A 22794-nucleotide genomic window follows, 5' to 3' on the forward strand; every position below is an offset into this window, starting at 1 on the left:
CTGGGATCTCCTGATTAGGTAATTTATATGGAGGACAGGTTTATAACTGCTAACTCACCGTCATGTCCCACAACAATTACTCCTGAAATCCGGCTGTAAAAGCAGACAGTAAATTCTGCATTTTTCTTTTGCTGTCATCAGGGCCCATAACCTGAGATCTGATTTTCAATAAATCTTTTCTGCATGAAACGGCGGGCAATTACATCGAGAGAGAGATTTTCAAAATTGATCCAAGTAGTGAGGAGTGGCATGGAGAGTGTCTATCTGAGATTGCCCTCAGTGGCCCCTGTGAATCTAAAAAGCCTCCAATTTACAGTATGCGCCACACATATTTGAGAAAATGTGTCGTCTCTTACTGAGTCAGGAACTCATCTACTGAGGGCGAAGGTAACAAAGCATGTAACTGGTGGACTTTAGTGTCATCTGTGCTGTGTTGATATGAAGAGGCCCAGATTGTGGGTATCTTTAGAGGCGATCTCCATTTATTTCTGACAGCAAGAGGTAAAAAACAAAATCCTCTGTCAATTACGACCATATTAACTCGAGCCCCTACACAAATGACCTGACACAGGACTATGTTAGCATAAAATTAGCTTAACAGTGCTAAAACACGGAAATTACTGCGAGAGCAATGTCGCTTACCTCTCCCATAGAGTACAACAGCAAAAGGAAAGAGATAAGGCGGGAGACACACCTTTATAGGTGGGGTACCCCCAAAGATGAATGTAGGGGTACAGAAACTGAGTATCAGGCGTTCCACATATTGACTATGGAGGCCTAAGCATGTCAGGTGACTGAATTACCACTGGATGTCATGTAAATTCCTGCAACCTCAGTTTGAATATACCCATAAACATACATTACAGCTATAAGCTACAACCTTCATCACAAAGCCAAATATAATCATTGGAAATATACATGATTGTAGGGCAGTTTATTTTGCTGTTGACCCGGTGACAGAGATCCAAACGAGCTTTACTGTCATTGTTTCCACAAAGGAAATTAGAGTTGCATCTCCAATTAGGTGCAGATATATATAAAAAAATACATAAATGTATAAAATATTCCATCAAAATTTTTAAAAGATTATTTTTAGGGTTTTTGCCTTTATTAGAGAACAGCTTTAAAGGGACAGGAAACAGGAGAGAAACAATGGGGATGACACGCAGTAAAGGGTTGCAGGTTGCAGTCAAGGACTCAGCCTGTATGGGGCCCACACTCTACCTGGTCTATTCGGTGCCTTTCTGCAAACCACACATATGTTATATTTGCACATTTGAAACGTATCATATCAATGTTTCTAAAGTGACGTATGAGCTGACTTTGTCATCAGCATGTGGAGGGGATGGTGGATGATGTGTCATCTAGGTGAAACACTTGCCAAGCTTCTGACCACGTTCAAGACCAACATACAACAAAAATGTTTTTTAGCGAGTCATTGCTGTGTTCGTAGCGGCTTTTCATCCATGTAAACACGGGTGTTTTTATAGCGATCTGTTGCTGTTTTTCAAGCAGGAATAGAGTAGGGCTGGGCGACATGTCCAGAAAATTATATCACAGTATTTTTAGGCTATATCTCGATACACGATATATATTTTTAAATCTCCTCAAAAGCACTTAATTAATGCTGGGACTGGGAGGCAATTTGAACATAACAATAGTTCTGACCAAATGCCCTTTCTTTTTCTTTTTTTAATATTAACACAATGAGATTTTTGATTAGTTATCAACAATAATGTGGATATAACAGCTAAGTGGGTTAAGACAAGTGTTAAAACAAATAAAAAGTCTGGTAAGGTCATAAATATACCTCACTTTAAAACAAGGGAAAAACACCATTTATGCCTTCTCACAATACAACAATATCCAATATCTAAGACGACATATTCTCTCATATCTCGATAATGATATAATATCTTCATATTGCCCAGCCCCAGAATAGAGACATAAAAAGTGGTTGTTTTTTACCAACATTGCTGCTTTTCCAGTGAGCATTGTGCCCCCAAAACTTGGTCTTAAAAGCCAACACATGATCTTCCCTAACAGTTACCAGTGGTTTTGTGCCTAATATAACCACATTAACCACAGTCATGTTGAAATGTGAAATTTCCATTTGTTCGCTACACAATATCTACACAATTGTGCAAATGTAACGTGTCAGTGGTTTGCAGAAACATACAGTGCCAACATTTTTCCTGGCGACAGGGTTGAGAAAGCAATACCATTAAGGTATTAATATCAGCACTGTGAGAGATAAATTTACTGAGAAAAATATGGTAATAAAATCAGAAATGGAAGTGTGGAATACATACAAATGACAGCAGTTGAAAATTATAAAGTCAAAAGGTCATCTACGACTTTACTGTTCTCACAGTTGACAAGAAAATACATTGGACATTTGACTGTAGGTAAACAGTGAAGTAAGCTCTCTTGGACCAGTGTCTTTAAGACCCAGTGGTGTTTGGCTGAAGCACAAAGGACTTAAACTGTTCTGTGGTTGGCACAGCCGAGTAAAACTCAGAGACAAGTTGGTCAGGTTGGTCAGAAGATCAATAGACCATTTTATTTTATATTACTTTAGATTTCATTGGATTGTTGGAAAAAGATCTCGGCTGGCTGATGATTTATCTGCAGTAAATGTACAAAGTTTCAAACATGATCTATCGTCTGTCTGCCATATTACTTATTTACAATAAGGTAAAAATACGGTCCGATTCTCTTGTCTTTTGACTACTAAGTAATTATAAGAAAATACACAGCACCTCTCCACTACGTTCTAGTTTATGTGCCAGATTTGAAAAAGAAAACATGCAAGTTACATTAAAACTCATTTAAAGTTTAACACTGTGGTCCGGCGTTCACAGAAAATTGGTCTCGACATCTCTCTCAGTGCATGTTGGTTTGTTCTGGACAGCATCTGGTGCGAAGTGGATGTGTGCTATTAACAAGTCCTCTGGTTGGGGTCCCACCCCAGCATGGCTGCTTGTAAATGGCACTCTCTTATGGAGACAAATCACCCACTGGTTAGGGTTTCAATGAAAGGGGATACAGTTAGAGTACATAAATATAGCCGTAGGAAACACCACTAACCATGTGATACTCAAACGATAGACTTTTTGTGGCCGTGAGCCAGGTTTCACTCCGAAGAGACTCGGCTACCAGAACAGCTAAAAGCTCACAGTATACAGTGTGTATGGAAATTAAATCTGCGGCAGAGCCCCGGCTCAGATAGTTTTCAACAAGCACATTTAGCTGAACAGATGAGATGGATGAACCATTAAATAGCCCACAGAAAAACACAGGGACAACTGTGTATGTGTTGCTCTGCGCTGCTCAGCCTTCAGTGTGTGTGTTTCAGCCCAAAGAGATGTCTGTAGAGGAACTAGAAAGTAATCAGGGAAGATAGGACTAGAAAGATATATCCCTGCGAGTGCTTATTAAAACCTGACATGCAGAATCGCGTGTGTGTGTTTGTGAGGAAAGTGTCGAGTGTGAACATGCATAAAATGTAGAATTAATAACTGGTACGGAAACGAAAGAAAATGAAGTGAATTGCCAGGATCTTTTTTGCCTGCATCATAAGACAAAGCAGGAATTAGCTCTGTGATTACAGTTAACAATAAAACTTTACATACATGATTACTGATTGTTGACGTTAATGTTATGGACAGGAATGAAGAGTTTCCCCAATACTGATCATATGTGATTAACTGGATGATTGAGCGATTTAATGATAATTGTAATTAATTAAAAGCAGTTTTCTGCTTGTCTTCATAGCTGAAAAGATTCCTACCATGAAGTCAGTAGTCTCTGTCCCCCAAATATGATCATCTCACACTGCTGACAGACAGCGGAGCACTTCATCATGAGACAGTGTATCACACAGCTCACGGATCAAATTAGCAATTACAGCCTCGGAGTTCACGAGATTTAAGGAGAAGAAGAAAAAAAAAAGAAAGCATTTTGCATCTCACATGGCTGACTTCCCCATCATCTTCATATTTGTTCACAGCTGTCACATTGATTCTCTTTCTTTTCACCAGGAACAAGGGGATATTGTTCCATCGCTTCAGAGTGAAAGCATGCAGGCACTCAACCTGTCGAAACCATGCTGGGCTGTGTTGAGCTCTGAACTGGAAAATGCTGGCTGCCTCCCTGCAGTTTTGGACTGTCTGAAGCAGTGGTTCTCAAACATTTTCATGTCACAGAGCCCCGGATAGACACACATTAGGCCAAAGACTCTGCAGCCAGTACGATTACATCCCCTTGACTCCCATACGATAAAATATTCGCTGTTGCTTTAAACTGAATTGTATAACCATATGTGTGCTACAATCATCCTGCTGATACACCCTGTACATTGGATTATTCAAATGATTTAAAATTAACTTCACCAAACCCCCTTAAATCCTTCGAACTTACTCTCAGTGTGCTTTCAGACCTAGAGTTAGCTTTCTTTGGTCCATGCATTACATTGAATTTGGCAAATGCACATATTAAGGCAGTATGAGGAGACGTACATTTATTATCCTCTGGGACTGTAACATGCTCATACTTGTTTAACCCAAACAATGCGTAATGCAACTCGGATCGAGGTCGCAACACGTTCTCAACACAAACGAACCGCACCAGAGTTCGTTTGAAACCGGACCGAGACCACCTCTTCAAGAAGGACTTGGTCTGGTTGTTTTGGTGCACACCCGAGTGCGATTGCTGTGTTCACACCTGCCCAAATGAACCACACTTAGGGGGCAAACAAATTTGAGTTTGATTGAACTGAAGCAAACAGGGCAGGTGGGAAAGCACCCTGAAATGAACCACTGGTCTAAGGCCCTGTCTACATGCATAGAGGTATTTTTGAAACTGGATAATTTTACCCTCTGTTTTAAAAAGATTCCGTCCACATGACCTTCACTTTACAAATTATCTCTGTCCACACTGGAACGTAAAAATGACTCCGAACGCCATCTGCCATCAGCTGTCTTCTGCAGTCTCACCTCATCACTAACGTTACTTTTCAAAGCACCTTCTGGAGATCTCATTACCTTTGATTCCCCTTCAATACAAGGACGAGAAAGCTCATTCAAGGATACGAGTGATGCTCTGGACATGTGAAAGTTTTCCTTTCAGTCCTCATTGACAGCAATCCCACTCTCAGAATTGTCCCACCATCTGCTGGTTCGACTGGGCCTGATCCAGAGCCGTCATTTGTGTCAGACTTTAAACCGCAGACGCTGAGGTGGAGCGAAAACAGTGGGCGCAGCAGACGCCTCCGTTCATCTGAGTGTCTGTTGTTGCTTTCTTATGCGGTCATGCTTGTTTCTGTATTTTTTTGGGGGATCTTTTATTTTGGTAAATTCGATTTTTGTCGTGTGACCTCCGACATTTCGGTGACGTCATTTCCTTTAGATTTTCGCTATCCTCTTCACTGGTATTGTGGACCCCGTGAGGAGAGGTGTGTTTGTGGAAAGCTGGTCGTGAGAAGTTGCTGAAGTGATTTTAATGTGTCTGGTCAGCAAGGCAGAAGTTGTCTTTGTCTCCTTCCTCATCATCCACAAACACGACGCAGAGCTTGTGTCAGGCCAGACCAGTTGCACAACAATCCTAAGTTTAAATGTTAAGTAGTCATTAGACCAAACAGTGCTAACGCTGTCGTCTGCCATTGTTGCTATTGTTTCTGGTGCATGCTCATTGCACCAAGCAACACTAGACATGCCCAAACTGAGGAGATGATGTCATCATTTCCATGTCACTCCATTTTAAATGTCTGCATGGATACAAAGTAACCAGAGTTTTAAAAAGAATCTCCATTGTAGTGGCCCATAACTCTGTTGGCGTGAACACAAGAGGCCAAAATGTAGAAGAAAATATCCACTTCCAAAAATATTTGTATGTGCACAGAGAGGGCTTACAGGTAAATGACATGAATGCCATTAGCAAATTGTGCTTTGAACAAGTGCACATTCATCAAAAGAATGGGTGGCTCAGTCGTTATCAGAGAGCATAATCAACAGGTGCTCTGTAGTAAACACTCGGATGATTAATCATTTCATATCAAGTCTCAAAATTCAATGAACTGCCAGAGACATTAAACATTAACAGGGAATAACATTTCAAAGAACAATGCCTTTTGATTGGCGGCGTCCATGAAATGAAGTTTGAATGACATTGTAATGAATAATATTCCCCGGCTTTGTTTGCAGACCGATAGATTGGCCTCCCACAAAGAACAGGCGGTGTGTTTCTTTGAACCGGCATTTAGACCGACAAACACATACATTTGCCAAAAAAACAAACCCATTCATATTTCATAATAGGGCTCCCATGTGCACGCTGGGGCTAAATCACACATCAAAATTTAAAACAGATCTATTTTTTATAAGCTCTACATCAGATCACTGGTATTACCTGTGGAGCCGTGGACTGAGGCCTATTCACAGACGCAGACAAAGCACACAACACATTCAGCTGCGCCTCGGCTGCTCCTGGTTATGCAGTGTTTCATGACACCCTGTTTGCAGTGAAGTACTGAGCAGCTTATTAATCAGTGCTGAGAGGTCTCCCATCCATCCAGGCATATGGCTGCTTGCCTGTGGAACATTTTAAAGGCAAGCAGGTCTATACAACAACCATTAAAAGCACAGAGAGCCATATCCCTGTAAATTATTTAGCTGGGAGAGGGTAGTAAATCAGCGTGAGTGTCATATACTGAACATGGCACATGCTGGAGTGAAAAATGCATACAGAGCGACTATTCACACTTGGCGCTGAGCATGGCATTTAAAACCCCGTGTCGTCCGCCATCTCTCCGCAGCCCTGTCAACTTCAGTCACAACTAATTCATTGAAGTTGATTATGAATGATCCATTTTGGGAATTTGTACAGTTGCACTCTGCTGAGTACTGAGCTTATATACACTGGAAGCAGTGGCGTATGTTTTTTTTTAAATTTTTTTTTTTGTGCATTGTTATTTCAAACAAAGATGCAAAAGCTCTCCAGTGCACTGTAAATGGGAAATATGTTCAGCATTAAACTGATGAACACAACACTGACTTGAAGCATTTTGTGGCATTAATGGTTCTGCGAGGAGAGCCTTGCTGAAATTTGTATTTTTCAGAAATGCGAAAGCCTCTACACCCCAAACTAAACATTTTGTAGTTTAACAATAATCAGTCTTCCTTCACACAGCTATTCAAATATTCCATTTGTAATTTTTGAGGCAAGAGTTATTCCTGAACGTCAGTGCTTGAGATCTGGCTTGTCGACAGGCTTCACTGTGACTGACACACTCATCAAAATGAGAATCCTTCTTGCCTGGGGGAACTGTGATACCTGTCAAATGGTGGATATCTTTTAATGTTCCTGTCTCAAATACATGTCAGAGCAAATGCCAAGTCATAACATCAGTTATTACCTGGATGTTCAACGCCTGATTCCTCTTATTTACCTTAGGTTTCAAAAGATCCCTTCACTTGTCTTTCCCGCTTTCTTTGTGGTGAGAATCATCCTGGTGACAGTTTTTCTATCTTGAAATTTTCAGTAGATTTCATCTGTTTATTTTTTGATTGACTCGTTGGGTGTGCGGAGTGTGTGCATGTGTAAGTTATGTGTGCTTCTTTCTCTCGTAATATTTACAGCCCTAAATGTTGATAGCTTGCATTTCTTAAAGAAAATTAACTATTACAGGCTGCCACATCAGAAACACTCTGCAGGCTCCTGTGTGCTGTGCAGCCTCCAGCTTATTGCAATACTGCCTGTCTATAGGGGGAGCAGTTCAGCGTAGCACTGTCAACACTTCTCTGTAAGGTCATGTCACATTGTGGAGAGAAAAGCCAGTTTCGTGTCACATTAAACACTTAATCCAAACTCTGGAGGATGCCGAGCATCACACATTAATCTATACAATATAAACACTGTGTATTATTACATGTGTGACTTTAAGCTCTGAGCTTGCGCCTTCTCTGCAGCAACCAAATTAAATCAAATATAAAAGATAAGAAATAATGAAGAGGACTCATCCTGACGTGCCATTCCAACAGCTTTGCTCCCATCAAAATCATAAAGTGTCACTGCGTCCCCTGCCTCAGACAACAGAGGGAACATCTTACAGCTAGAGTCTGTGTCACATGGTCTGCAGCTGAGATGGACTGCCTGTCCGACTCTCTGAGTTTCTGTTTGACTAGCCACAGGAAATGAAGGTAGACAGCACAGGTCTTCTTTATCTGTCACAGGACATGGTCCATTTGGACAGATGTAGGAGATATTTTCCGTGTACGGTCTTATCACCATCTTGTGACCAGTGGCACCCCTAAGGGCCCCCTGATACAACTGCTGCCACTCCAAATGGCACCCCTTGGCAAAAATAATTGGAAGCTGAAATTAGTGTTTTAAGAGGCTGTGGCGCACTGATTTTTTAAGCTAGGCAGTGGTAGTGCTGTCTCATGAACTAGATAAACTTAAGTCCTGTTTCCACTGAGCAGTACGGTACGGTTCAGTTTAGTTCAGTATACATTTTTTCTGTTTCCACTGTGAAAAGTTGTGGGTGGCACCAATGAAAATGTTCCATACCGTTCCTATTCTTGGTCCCCCCTCTGTTGGGGTACCTAGCACACAGATCTGGTACTAAAAGGTGGAGCTGTGAACACTGCAGTCTGTTGATTGGTCGATAGGGGACGGTCACTCTGCTCAGGGCTGAGCTGTGGCTGGTTTGTGGCTCATGTAACCACTGTTCATACTGTGGAGAGTTTCATTAGTAAACTGTAACTATAAAATGAAAGGATGTTTTGCTGCCTCTTGCAGCAGCTGTAGTTGGAGAAAAAAATAACTTGATTCACTGGGCCGACTGCCGGCAACTTTTAAGGTGGAATGTTTACTTGTAATGTTACTCGACGACATGATTTAATCAACAAACCTTAAATTTCACTGTGACAACTTTGACCATTACTAGTCTTTATTGTCTCTCTTGGATGACAGACACTTTTAGTAATGAGTGGATCCTCAAGTGTTCATATATATATATATATATATATAAATTTCGACTGGTTTATGTGAACGGCATACATTCTAATCCTCACTTGGACAAAAAAAGCATTGTGGAGCGTCGTTCCTGTGGCTTCGGCAACACTAAACCCCTGAGCTTGCCTTAGAAGGACTACATGCACAAGCCTGCTATTTTTTAATATCCCATGGAGAGAGACTCTCACTCTTGGCTGTTCTATTTTGTTCTGAAAATGTTGGCTCGCAGCTTCGTTCTGTGGATGATAAACGAGGCGCAGACTTCCATCTGTGTCACCAGTAATGAGGAAATACAGTGAGTGCTGGACGGAGCAGTGAGTGACAACAACCCTGCCCACATTTAAGAGTACTGTTTGCGGTGGAAACACTAGGGTCTAGGTACCATGTCTGAAGGGTTACTTTTGGTTCCAAAGGTACCATACTGAAAGTGTTTGGTGGAAATGGGGCTTTAGACATCCATTGATACCAATCATGTCAGCATAGCTTATCAGGAAGAGGGGGCTAAATAAAGATCCAGAGTTAGGCTACATTTTGGTGAGGGGGTCCTTTGAAGTCTCATCTCCGGATATATGAATGAAAATAGGTTCTATGGGTACCATGAGTTGCCTCTGAACTTGAAAATGCTTGTTCCCAGTAAATGTTTTGTTCCTTACAATAAATGTATTCCGTCAAATAAAAGCTGACACCCTGACATCGACTAAAAAAAAACGTCCTTCAACGTCTGCATGATACGTGGCCAGTCACCGTTATAGTTTAAACAAACACAGTGGTATCAGGAGAAAACGTGGCGGGATAAGAACAAAAATTAAGGCAGTGAAAGTCTAAGTAAGGATGAGTGGAAGGAGTGATGGATGGATGCAATAAACACCGACTTTCATCTGGGCGAGGAGTGTTTGTCCCGTAAGATTATAAAGCCAAACCCTGTTTTTTTTCCTGAACTCAACCACGTGTTTTGGTTGCCTAAACATAACCATATGCGTTTGTTGTTGAAGGGGGAAAAAAAAGGTCAATTCATGGTGTAGTGCGTTTATTTTCAAGGAGTATCAGTATGTGATTTCTTAACACTCCACATTGGCATTCAACTACCCTATACTGTATGCTTCAAGACATAAAATGTAGTCATGGCTTTTGTTTGTGTGCCACCCCCAGATTTTCATTGGCCCCATCTGGCCACCCCTATGAAAAAATTCTGGAGACGCCCCTGTCTGAGACCCTTCAGCATGGGGCTACTACATGACTTTACACAGTCCAGCACTGTGTGCAAAATTTATAGAATAACACATTTTAATGATAAAATCAGTTAGCTTCTTAATAAAACATGAGATCACTAACTTGAACTCAGGCTACATTAAAACATGATTTATAGCTACTTTACATTATTGTTCTATTTTTCTTGTAAATGTAATCACCCCAAAAATATGCAGTGGTTATAATGTTAAATCTGTTACACTTTCCCATTTCCCTATGACATAATGTCCCTCTAACCATATTATCTGGGGAGAAATACAACAGAGCCTTTCTTGATTTTCTTAGACTCTCCACTTTTTACACAATAACATGGCCTACTATTTTAAATAAGCAACTTATTTCAAAAAGGAAAACACAGGAACTTGCTTGTTCAGCATGCGGCCGCCTGTAATGTCCTCGCTACACCTTCTGCAGGGCAGAAGACAACACAAAAAGGGAAAAAACAAATGGATTGTAGGTAATTTGAGGTTCAATTTCTCAGTTAACACTAAAATGCATTAAAGCAATAAAAGTGATGCGAGCCCCCATATTTCCTGGGGCTGTGTTGCTGTACGTCTGGCCCAATTTGTCTCCCAGTCAGGCCCATTAGTCTGCTGCGCTCCCTTCTTAATACGCTCGGCTCCCCCAAATGCCTCAGATCAATGTGTGATGCATCGCAGCATCATCACTTACTGCATGTGGATGAGTTGAGAAATGTCCCCCTCTCCTCTTATTTCCTTGGAGAAGTCTCTATTGAAAGTCATATGGGCACCGGCAGGGAGAAGTAGTTTGGTTTGGGGTTGTGCGGCGTGCTGGGGAGGGAATTGTTTGGTCCACTGACATGAATGAATTGCTGGAGTAATGTGGAGGCTGGTAATAGTTGAATAGTTTATATCAATGTGATAAATATAGCTCTCATAAATCACATAAGTGTTATATATTGCTGTTTTTCACACTTGGCTCTGACCAGGGAACTCTGGAGAATATCATAGGGGAGTGTATACAGAAAGTTCTGGGTCTGCAATGGTTCCTTAAATTGGATAATGGTCCTATGGAGTACCACCATTATACAGAGAACTATTAATGCTCCCATATGCTGCTTTACAGTTTCTGTTTCTCACAAAAAAACAGCTGCTGAGGTGGAAAATGGAGTCAAACACTAAGGCAACTGTGTGCGTTCATGCCATAACTTTAAAAAAATATATAAGTGAAATAGCTACCTGTTAGCGCAGCTGATAAAAAATGCTTTTAACTTTATATCATGTTACTTTGTTAGGTGTAATCATATTTTAAATAAACAAAATAGCACTCAGCTGCGTCAGAGCAGGTAGCATTAGCTAGAAAACATGCTAACCTTAGCTGATAACCACCACAGCAGAAACTTTTCACATACAAATGGTTGTAATAATTAGTTGCATACTGAAGCCACATTTTGATGTCTTTAAATGTATAAACAAAACATTCTACTTCATGAGGAGCCATCATGTTAAAGTTGGGCAGCAAAACCCTCAAAACAACACCAATAATCATAACCATTTTTTGGCTATGTTGGTATGACAACCAATCAGCCAAGCCCTGTTGGTACAGCTGCCAAAAACATGACAAAGTCTTGTAATGTAACTTTTGGTTGTACACACCTTTTGTTAACTTGACTCAATCCACGCCCACCTCAGTGTGTGATTTGCTTTGAAAACCCCTTTGAGAATGTGCCTGAACTTGCTGCATCCAGCCATTAGTTTTAATGCGTAGGCGGATCGAGCAACCACAACACCTATGGAGCAAGATTTTCCACTAAAGAAAAAGTCATGAAGCCAAATAAGCAGTCACACCCTTCCTCATGGCGAACACATGTTGTGGCTGTACAATAAAGCAGCCAGCAACACATGACACATTTTTCCTTTAACTTAGTTATGTGATTTAGTGTTTAGGGTGAAATCATCATGTGCTTTCTAACAACATGTATAAAATCTGCATTTGTAACAATGAATAACTTTAGTATTCATGTAGCTCTCAGTCTCTCAGATGCTTGTTTTGTCCTCAGGCTAACTAGCATTATTCTAGTATGCAAATATTTGGAGATTTTGATAAGACTAGCTTAGGGTCAGTATTTTTCATGTGTTTGTGTGGTTTCTGCTTCGGTTGTGAGTGACAAGTCCTGCTGTGGTGATGCCAGGTCAACTTTAATAATTTTGAGATATTGTATCTTCTAATCTTCAACACATGGGATGATGCACAGAGACTCGACTCACAGCTTACTTGCATCTCAGTGTTATAATTTATTCCATATGACTCTATCTTCAGCCCAGTAACCAGAGAAAGGTATTGGCATTAGGGATAGACCGATATGGATTTTTTAGGGCCGATGCCGATACTGATTTTTTTCCATCACCCTTAACCGATGACCGATTATGGACTACTGATTTTCTTGAGCCGATATTTGGGGCCGATACTGCTTTTGCTCCCTCAATTTACATTAAAAAAAATGACACAATGATAACAAATATTACAGGTCTCAAGTTTAAAATAAGAAACAGCAGTTATTGAACAGTAAAAAATACTAAACAAGATGGAAAGTTGAGGTAGAACAGGTAGAATATTATTATTATTATTATTATTATTATTATTATACATTCAAATAAAAAGAGTTCAGTGCTCTTAAATCTTCCAGTAATGTCTTTATAAAATAATCAAATATTTAAGCTGAAGCATAAATAAAACAACAACTACTGTACACAGTAGGATTCGCTGCATGTGCGCTGCAGGGTCTTCCGGCAACACAGAGCTGCCTGTGGATGCCTGTCTGTAAATCATGCCAGGGAAAAATAAATCCGCGAACCCACGCGCGTATCGGCCGATGCCGATACAAGTAAAAAACTCAAATATCGGCCCGACATATCGGCCGGCCGATGTATCGGTCTATCCTTAATTGGCATTGTATGCTCCTGCAAACAATGGATATATTGCATTTGCACATTATTATGTAGGGCATACACTGAACTTTATGTTTTAACAATTACTGTGTGAGTTTAGGCACAAAAAAAATACCTGATTATGGTTAAGATCCCCACTGGAAACAGAACATTACTTTTCGTAGCACTATCCTGGCAGGAAACTCAGTGATGTCTTGGCAGCAAACAACTGCTTTTCATGCCACTATCCCCACTGGAAAAACAGCCACGACTCGGTTTGTTGGTCTCGCACAGTGGTCTCCAGCTTGGCAGGTGTCTGGCCTGTGACATGCTATCCACCATCCCCTCCACCTTTAGAAACATTGATATACAAAGAGGTAAATCACTTTCATATCTTTTGGGGGTGCCCCTCGGTCACACCTTTTTGGACTAAAAGTCTTGGCATTCTTGATTTTTTTAACAAAATAACCTTTAATTGTTGAACTGATGTGCCTGCTTAGATCGGATGAACTCCAATGGAGGGAAAAGGATAAATATCTGCTGAGAAATATTACTGATGGCATGTAAGAAATACCTAGTATTGATAAATGGATTGACTTGGTATTTAATATTCATGTAATGGAGAGACTGACTTTTAGTTTGAAAACCCAGAAGGAAATTTTTCAGAACCTGATGAAATGGTTAGTGTATTTCTCAAACATTAGACCTGATTTTGTCTGAATAAGTACTAGAAACACATTGCGGTGTGATTAGTAGCTGCCCACTGTCTCTGTGTACATCTTAATTAAACATCCTGGTTAGGACAATCTATTTGTTATTTAGTCTCTATCATTATTTTATGTTATGATTTTTATTTATGTTATTACTCAGGAAACTTTTTATTATATATTTTATTATTATTTATTTTATTATTTTTATTTTGTTACATTTAAAACCCAACCCCATTTTTTCTTTTTTTAAATTTTATTTCATTATTTTATTTTTTTTTTTTTGCTTGAAAAGAGAATTACAAAAAAATAAATAAAAAGAAAGAAACAATATGATATGTATAAAATCTGCAAATCTGTTCATGTTCTTGCAGAAATTTACAGTGCCAACATTTTGTTCTGCACGCTTGGCTCCCATCTTTTATTTTATGTCAATTGTAATTTGCATTATTTCATTTTCTTAACATATTTGTCATTGCCATGTGTGCCAGTACCATATTTATTTCAGATCTGATTTCACTCTGTTATCAGCATTGTTATTTATTTATTTTCACAGCATGACCTTAATATTGTATACAGTCAAGTGACACTCACACATTTGTATTTTTGTGTCATTTTTAGCGATGACTTGGTAAGAAAATTTAACATTTACTCATTCTGCGAACCATCTAGTGCTGCTGCATGTGGCACAGATATTTGCAGTTGATTCTAGTGTGAACATTGTAGCCATATAACCCCCATTACATGTCAAAGATGAACTAGCTTTAGCTTTCAAACTTTGTACATAAAGTCATTCATTTCTGAGTCATTAAACATTGTTTTTCCCAGGCGTGTAAGTTGTGGACGTTCCCTGGATGACATATCAAGTTGAAGAGTATTGACCAATCATTATATCTTCACCCAATACTACAGAAAACCTGAGTTTATGTAGTTAGTAAGCATGTGAGTCATTGTAATTGGTGGCCCACACCCATGGAAATGACATCATGTACTCATACTGTCATGTTAGGCCGGTGACACACCATCAGGATTTACTCATAGAAAGGAGAAAACAGCAGAAGACAGCAATTATGTGGTAGACTGAAACCTCAACCTGTCAGAAAGACTTGGAAAGCCAATGCCTTTATCTCACATTAAGTTGGACGGCTCTGTCTTTGATAATCCACTGGGTGGCTACGCATGGAGACAGACGCCGTACAGTGTCGTGTATTATATTCGCACAGCTTCAAACAATTAGAATAACCTTGTGATTGTGTGCTGTAACGCCCCGAAGATACAGCGCTTAGGCATTGCTGATTTCAAATGAAGGCAAAAAGCCCTTTTGCAGCTGAGCTCATCCCTGACATTTTCCCTGCTTTTTACATTTATCAGTGACAGACAACAACCTCATCAGCCCGCATGCTACTCCAACACACTCCATTAAGGTGCCTGGAATAAGGGTGCATTTCCATAAAATATTCTTTGTCAGAATCAGAAAATGGGCAAATTATCTGAACACTAAAACACCCCAGCGCACCGTAGATCCCAAAGCAGACAGAAATGACCTCATTTAGGCTGTCTAAGCACAAGAAAGTGTCTCGCTGGCTCGAGATCTGAGTGGCACAGATAGATCAACACTGCCACTTCTCTCACATCACCTGGATGAGCACTTTACATTTGTAAATCAATGAGGAGGGTAACCACATGTAGAAGAGCTGGGAGGGATTCCTGTCTGCCTTGGCACAGATTTTTTGAGAACCAAATTACCTCTATTACAGCTCTCAGTTGGAGACTGCATTCTAGGATCAATCTGTCGGAGAAGGGTGCTTTAGCGTTGATGGATATGACATGTGACCAACAACAATGTTGATTTTTTTTAATCTCCTGGATAATGGGCAGATTTAGTACGGATTTGCCTGGAGCAGTAGATCTGGTTACGACCGCTGCTTTGTTTCACGCAGCTCACTTTATGGCTTCATTACAACAATCGCAAATCTGCGGACACCTCAACAGCCCGTATCACCATAAATCACACGCCGAGATAATGACAGCTGAGTGTTCCTGCAAAGATGACACCTTTTACTACAACTGGAGTGCAAAGGCGTAGTTGAGATATAGGTACATCAAACGTACAGTAGATACACATCAAGGCCAATCTCTGCGCTCTATAAGTAGACGTATAATCAAAATGTATTTGGAAAGTAACAATCTTGTAAAACATAATTGCAAGTAAGAAATATCAAGTGCTCGTAAAGTAAACAGTGCAAACAAAGCCATTATTGATAGGTCTCTCTTTTTTCCATCACTGTGAGCTTTTACATTGTAATCGCAGCCTGATAAAGCAACCACACACACATAAAAGATAATAATCGCTCTGTGACTTATGTCTGGCATGGGGTTGAACATTATAGCAGCTTCCCCTTATTGACACAGCTGTTACCCAAACTATAGACTTGCCACTGCAGACGACGGCATGTCTTTATATTGTGCCACACACCCACTAATGACAGCTTTAGTGGTGGTAATTCAGTAGGGTTGAATATGGGGTTAGGTGTGTGTGAGTCACGTCCTGGGCTCCCCTCCCACCCACCTACCCCTCACCAGATGTCCTGCCAGGTTTCCTGCAGTGTTTCACTCGTTCTCTGAGGATCCAAGTATCTCTCAAGAATCTAAAATGGCTGCTTTAGGGTCTTGACCAGAAAACGGAGAAGTACGGGATGTTGTTTTTAATGTGGTCCGTCATACCTTTCGCATTTCTTAAATAGTTCGGCGCCTGTGTTTTGTGTGTTTGAGTGCAGCTAGCCGCTAATGTGGACGTGCATTTGGAAACCATCTATTCGGCAAACCAGGGAAAGCACAAGTGTGTGGCGGTGGAATGAGCAGCAGCCTTTATTAAGGAATGGAAAATGTCTCTTTATAATCTTAAGTAAAGTGTAATGTAATGTCTTATTTTGTAAGACCATCACTTGATTCCTTAACCCCTGAAGTTATATAGAGAAGTTCATATGCGTAGATTTCAGGGGTGACGCAGGGGACATGTCCCGCTCAATATTTAGAATGTGCATTACCCCCGGTAAAAAGTTTTGTTTTGACAACATTAAAGACATTTCCACCATGAACTGATGCAGAAAAAGCAGAAATTTGTGCATTAAAATTCACCAGAAGGCAGGAAATGAAGTGTTCGGCGTTCTGAATTTTCTGACCCCTGTTTCATACGTGTCCCCCTCGATTTTAAAACAAAATCTACGCCCTTGGTAAAGTTTTTGCCTCTGCTGCTTTGCCATGCTGTCTTTGCATTTTCAGCTGCGGGCCAATTTTTATTTGGATGCCATGTAAAACCCCTGATTTATAACTGTGCCAAATTGGGTGCTACACCTCGTTTAAACTCCATGTACTCTCAAGACTCACCAGACTAATAATTTGGTTAATAGGAGTCCTATTAAATCCAAAAATCATATTAAGGAGCTTTGTATCCACATAATTTTACTGTCTATTTTAATTATATTTAAATTATTAAATCTGAAAGTTTACCATTATGCCATGGTTTGGTGTGTACTTCAGTTCTGCGGAGCTCGGTGCACCCCTGAACACTTTCAGGTCTTGATGGACAAAGTGAATATTCACTTTAATACTCTTGCATACTCTAATAACCCCATGTTCCTCCTCTCCTCTGTGTCAAATCTCCACAGTGAAGGAGGGAAGGGAGGGAGTGAAGGAGGGGAGGGAGGGAGGGAGGGAGAGCTGGGTGGGTGGGAGGGTTGGTAATTCATGCACACATGTGCCTGCCTGTTCCTCCAGTGACAGGGCCAGGGGGAGGGGCACATGATAAATTGCCTTCCACCGGGACCCTCCGAGCACAGCCACCATGATGTGGGTAGAAATGGAAATTGCTCCCTTTCACCGTCATTACATCAGTTTAGGACGCGTGTGGGCCTTATACACACTATGAGAGGAGTTTGTTTCGTCTGAATAACCGCTGTGCGATAGACAAGGGGCGGCATAGCGCAGGAGGCATCCTGCATAAATGATAGTAACTGATGGGTCAACAGTGCGCCTAAAAAACAAAGTTAATGGTTAAAAGAGTCGACGACAGCAATTATATATACATGTAAAATATATAGGCCGTTGTAATTGCTGTAATGATTTAAATACATGCACTATGGATAATTAATAAGACTGTGGGAACTCAATTATCTCCCCGTGCGCCGATTTGGATTTGTCAAGTTTTAGTATATTCAAAGACAGAAGAGCAGAAATCTGCAGCTGTTTTTGCTTCTGAGTGTCATAAATAAAATCAGCTGTACATTGCCGTTATCTGTGCAAGAAAACAAACAAACAAAAAATAAATAAATAAAAAATGCTCATGTGGGATGTTAATATAATTTTCAAAAGCATAAATATGGCTTCAAAATGCGCCTGGTCAAATTCAAACCACGATCTGTGAGCGTCTGTATCTGCATAAAAATCCCACAACTTTGCACAAGATCTTTTTTTTAATAACAAATGTAGTGCTGTGTACATTAGATTTACAGGTGGATGAGATTATCAAATGCAGATTAAATAAGAGCATCCTGGTGATGATGAAAAATAAAATTTTCTATATAAACCAGTGAATGGCCTCCACCGAAATATCACCCTAGTGCAGCCTATAGCTTTATTATAAATAAAAAAATAAAAGACACACCGGTCGAAGACGCTTGTAAAAAAATTCCATAGTGCATTAAAACCGAAAGTAAATTATTCAGGTCAATGTGCGTCTTTCTGTTAAGGTTGTAAATTTGATTTTTTTTTTCTTTTTGTTGTTGACATTTTAATTTTACCAATTTAAAACACATATCTGTGCTTATGATTAAAAAAAATAGAGAAAGCCAGCTGTCCTTGTGCAACTTTTTCTCTTGCGCAATTCACAAATTTTACTTTTTACGCACGCAAAGTAGCAACACCTGCCAAATCAGATCTCAAACAACTTACTGACAAAATTCACCCACCAGAAAACTAAATTCTCTCACACAAATTCACTTTATAAAGCTTGTTTAACTCACACACACACTCTCTCTTTCTCACACACTCACACACACAACCACTCTCATCCAAGTTGCATTTAATTTAAACTTTATAACACGTGTGCTCTGATAAAGCTTCTCAGTTATTTGGTATATAAACTAATAAAGAGAAAAAGAAAGAAAGATGCACATTATGTCAGCACATCGTCAAACTGACTTCTTATAAGACTGCAATGAATTGAAAAAGTATGACAGCCTGGAAAATCTATAGGCCTGTGTTGCGTAAATGACCCATGAGGTTTTCGTAACCCCATTAATTTAACACACCGATTTTTAAAAACTGTCAGTGGACTATAAATCCAACTGAGTGATGTTCAGAAAATGAGGCACACGGAGATATGGAACAGAATTGTTTCTTATTTTTTCCAGAATACATACAAAAAAATACCAATTCTCTTTCCAAGGTGTTACACCTGAAAAATAACGGCAATTTAAAATGTGGACAATTTCTGAAATTTAAGAAACAAACATGCATGTAAATTATTTTTCTTCTCAATGAGACATTAAATAAGAACAAATACAATCATAGCAATTTTCAAATTAACATCGAAATGAGGACCCCTACTTTAATTAGTACTCTAACATGTGTGTGTTTTCATTTTTACCTATAGAGTTCAGTTTCAACATAATGCACTTTTTGAGTTGCTCAAATATTTTCCATTTGCAGCTATTATCGCCTGCTTTTAAGCCGACATATAAATAAATACAGTTGAAGTCCACGGATCCCGCCCATAAGTTTAGCACTGTTATTATAAAAGTCTTTATATTTGCATTCTTAGTACTATAAACTTTTCAAAGTCTCTTTTTTCCTCACTGGTATCCAAGCGCTGATGCTGTGGTGAGTCTCTGGCCATACAGTGCATAAGGAGAGTAGTAAGGGCCGGTGGCAGCGGGGACGGGAACAGGGGCACCGGGGGTTGGCAGGGGACTTTTGGAGTACGGATGGTAGCGGCTGCTGAGTCCTAACGCGTGATGCGGGCTCCGTAGAGCCAAAGTTCCGGGGCTCCCGGGGGCACCTGAAGGTGGCATGTGCATATGGCAGGCCATGGCCGCTGCTGCAGCGCTGGCCAGTGATGAAGACCCGGGATAACCAGATATCAACTTCTCCGCCCCGGTAAAAGCAGTGTGAGTCCTCAGGTGATTCAGGAGCTCTTCTGATGAGGAGAAACGCTTGTCGCACGGTCCATTTGCCGACACCCAATTACAAACATGGGGGAGAGGGTCGTTGGGGAGCATGAAACCGTATGGGTACAGGGGGTGTCCGCTAAATGATGGCGCCGAGGAATGGACGCCATGCATGGGGTGTGTCGGGTACATTAGTGGGTAGCTGGATTTGAGGGCGTTAGCGGCCGCTGCTGCAGCTGCAGAGTCGTGCGTGCAGGACGCACTGGCTGCGCCCGCTAAGTGACTGGCACAATGGTAACTGAGGCAGTAAGGGTCTCTGCACAGGCTGGCTGACATGATGGACGGTGGAGAGGCTCCAGCCAGAGGGCTGGATCCAGCCTTACTGCAGCCCAGTGAACTGGCCAACTGTGCGTTTACCAAGCTCCCTCCGTGGGGCAGGAAGTGTTGAGGGTAACCAGCATAGGCCCCAGCCAAGCTACCTGGGTAGGTCATACCGGCAGGAGGCAAAGGGAAAACTGTCTGCCCCGGTTTGTAAGGAGAAACCGGCGCCACAAGTCCTGACCCGAGAACGGATGCGGAGGATACAGAAGTTACAGATGAGGACTCCGAGGAGGAGGTGGTTTTAGTGCCAGGCGTCGTCTCCTGGTGTTGGTTGACCTCCACGTTAATTCCACCACAACTCACGCTTATCCTGCTGTGGCTAGTGGTGCCAGACCCGTCCGTAGTGCCATTTTTATTACAATCAGACTCTTTCTTGTCATCCCTTTCCCCACATTTCCCCTCTGATGGCATGGGGGAGGCAGAAGTGCTGGAGTTGGGGCTGCCTGTCCGCGGCGTAAACGGCTGGCAGGTGGCGCTCGGCACTCGGAAACCAGACTTCTCTCCGCTTGAGACGCCCGAAGACGAGTCCTTCTTATCTGAAGGCTTAGAATAAGGTTTGAAGCTAGATTTGTCATCCACACCGATGTCACTCAATTTCAAAGGACCAGATTTAGATTCCTTCTCACTAGATCCATTTGATGTGACGGAGGATAATTTGGAGGTGGGTGGCGGGTCCGGTTTGCCGATCTGAGAGCAGGTCTGCGCCAGCAGAGCCAACGGACTTTTCTTGGCATCTAGCTGCAAAACAGATGACATAGATGTTGATAAATGCTCTTAAAACGCACATCGACTGCTTTCTTTTATGCTAATAAAATAAACACCCCGGGGTAAAGCCCTTTAATCGGGATATTTACTGACATTTCCAAACGGAAACGTATGTGCGGTAATTACGCACGGCTCTTCTGTGAGCAAAACGACAATCGTGTTCATTATTAACAATAAACTGAGCTGCCTTTTACTAAATATAACTATTTCCAACACCAGGATCACATTTGACAGAATATATTACGGGGCAACAGCAGTGAGATCACAAAACGTTGTCACGCAAGCACAAATATCTAACATTATAATTATACAGATATTAAGTAATAAACATGTTATTCTTACCTCTATGGGACTAATCGGGGTAGAAGGCAAAGGCTGCAGATACTCCGGGTGCAAAATGTGTCCCGACCGTGCGGTAAGCATTTTCAAAACCTTGATGGGAAGTCGGTTAGCTTGCCGTAGTGGATCAGACGGGGGTGCGGAGTGGAGAAAAGGCTTGTTGTTGCTCGCTGAGCTGCTATTCCGAGAACTGCTGCTTTCCCAGGCTACACAAATATCACTATTTTTCAGGGCAGACGCCGAGGGCGACGTGATCATGTCCCAATTGTCAGGAAATGAAACGGCGATGCTTTCGTCAGATTCATTAAGAAAAATCAAAAAAGCATCGAGCCTCTTTCTCTGTGGGGGAAGAAAAAAAAATCAGGATCGTAAAACGGTTCAATAATAAAGTAATCCTGGTTGTAAAAGAAGAAGCAAGGCGAGGCAGCTGGAAGGAAGGAGACCGTGCGAGGTTATCGCAGATCCGCGTCTGCGTCTTGCACCATGAGCGCTGCGCCTTGAGTGCGTCTGTCTGCAGGTCCTCGCTCTGTACTCCCGAAGTACGAACTGGTAGAAATTTTCACTTCAAAAGCAGCTGAATTAGTCCGAGATTAAAGCCTTTGCCGCCTTCCAATCAAATGGGACCCTGAGGTGATTGGAGGGTCAAGGGGATGTGACGTTCTCCTCTTTGTAAGCGCCTCTATTTCGACAGCTCGGGGGAGGAGATAGGCTTAAATATCTTGGTTACTGGGAACGCTTGCGCTAGTTTAGATGTGGGGCTACGGGCTGTGTGTGCACCAGGATACAGAGAAGTGTGCGAATAACACAATAGATGGATAATATTTACATAATTAAAATGATAAAAACACAAATTACGCACGTTTGACGTCCTTTTTCGCCCTTTATGAAGGATGAAATTAAGTTTTGTGTTAAATAAAGCTGTAGTCTGTGTATTCACATTGTTGCAGGGCAGATATAAATCATGTTTTCATACTTAACACATTGATTTCCATCTTAGTCTTATATTCAACGAATTTAAGTTATGATGGCACAATCTGTTGTTGATTTCTTTGGAAACTGGCACATATAACCAACCTTTTCTCTGCTACAATATAATAAAAATGGCCAAGGAAACGCTCACAGTGAAGTTTATAAGTCGTAATATGTAAGTAATATGTTATGCAGAAGTCATCTGATAGCAGAACAAGTGTTTTATTTGTCATTCTCCACCGGGCTTTAACCCGAGAGGCGCGCACAGTGTGCGCAATGGCACTTTTCCTCCACCGGCAAACATAAAACCAACCA

General features: G+C 41.1%; 1 protein-coding gene across 1 annotated transcript; it reads right to left on the reverse strand.

Annotated features, from left to right (window-relative positions):
- Positions 1-19237: 19237 nt before the first annotated feature.
- LOC117248310 (zinc finger protein 503) lies at positions 19238-22157 on the reverse strand. The gene is made up of 2 exons (XM_033613274.2): positions 21514-22157; positions 19238-21144 (listed from the first exon to the last, which is right to left on the reverse strand). Exons 1-2 carry the CDS (start codon positions 21766-21768, stop codon positions 19711-19713), a joined length of 1689 nt encoding a protein of 562 aa, XP_033469165.1. The 5' UTR covers positions 21769-22157; the 3' UTR covers positions 19238-19710.
- Positions 22158-22794: the final 637 nt, after the last annotated feature.

This window comes from Epinephelus lanceolatus, chromosome 17 (assembly GCF_041903045.1).
Source record: "Epinephelus lanceolatus isolate andai-2023 chromosome 17, ASM4190304v1, whole genome shotgun sequence".
Classification (NCBI taxonomy): domain Eukaryota; kingdom Metazoa; phylum Chordata; class Actinopteri; order Perciformes; family Serranidae; genus Epinephelus; species Epinephelus lanceolatus.

Excerpts from the sequence above, each read along its gene's own strand:
- LOC117248310 (XM_033613274.2), bottom strand. The coding sequence starts at position 21,768 with ATGATCACGTCGCCCTCGGCGTCTGCCCTGAAAAATAGTGATATTTGT. Across the intron at positions 21,145-21,513 it reads CCCCGATTAGTCCCATAGAG|CTAGATGCCAAGAAAAGTCC; the intron begins GTAAGAATAACA and ends TCTGTTTTGCAG.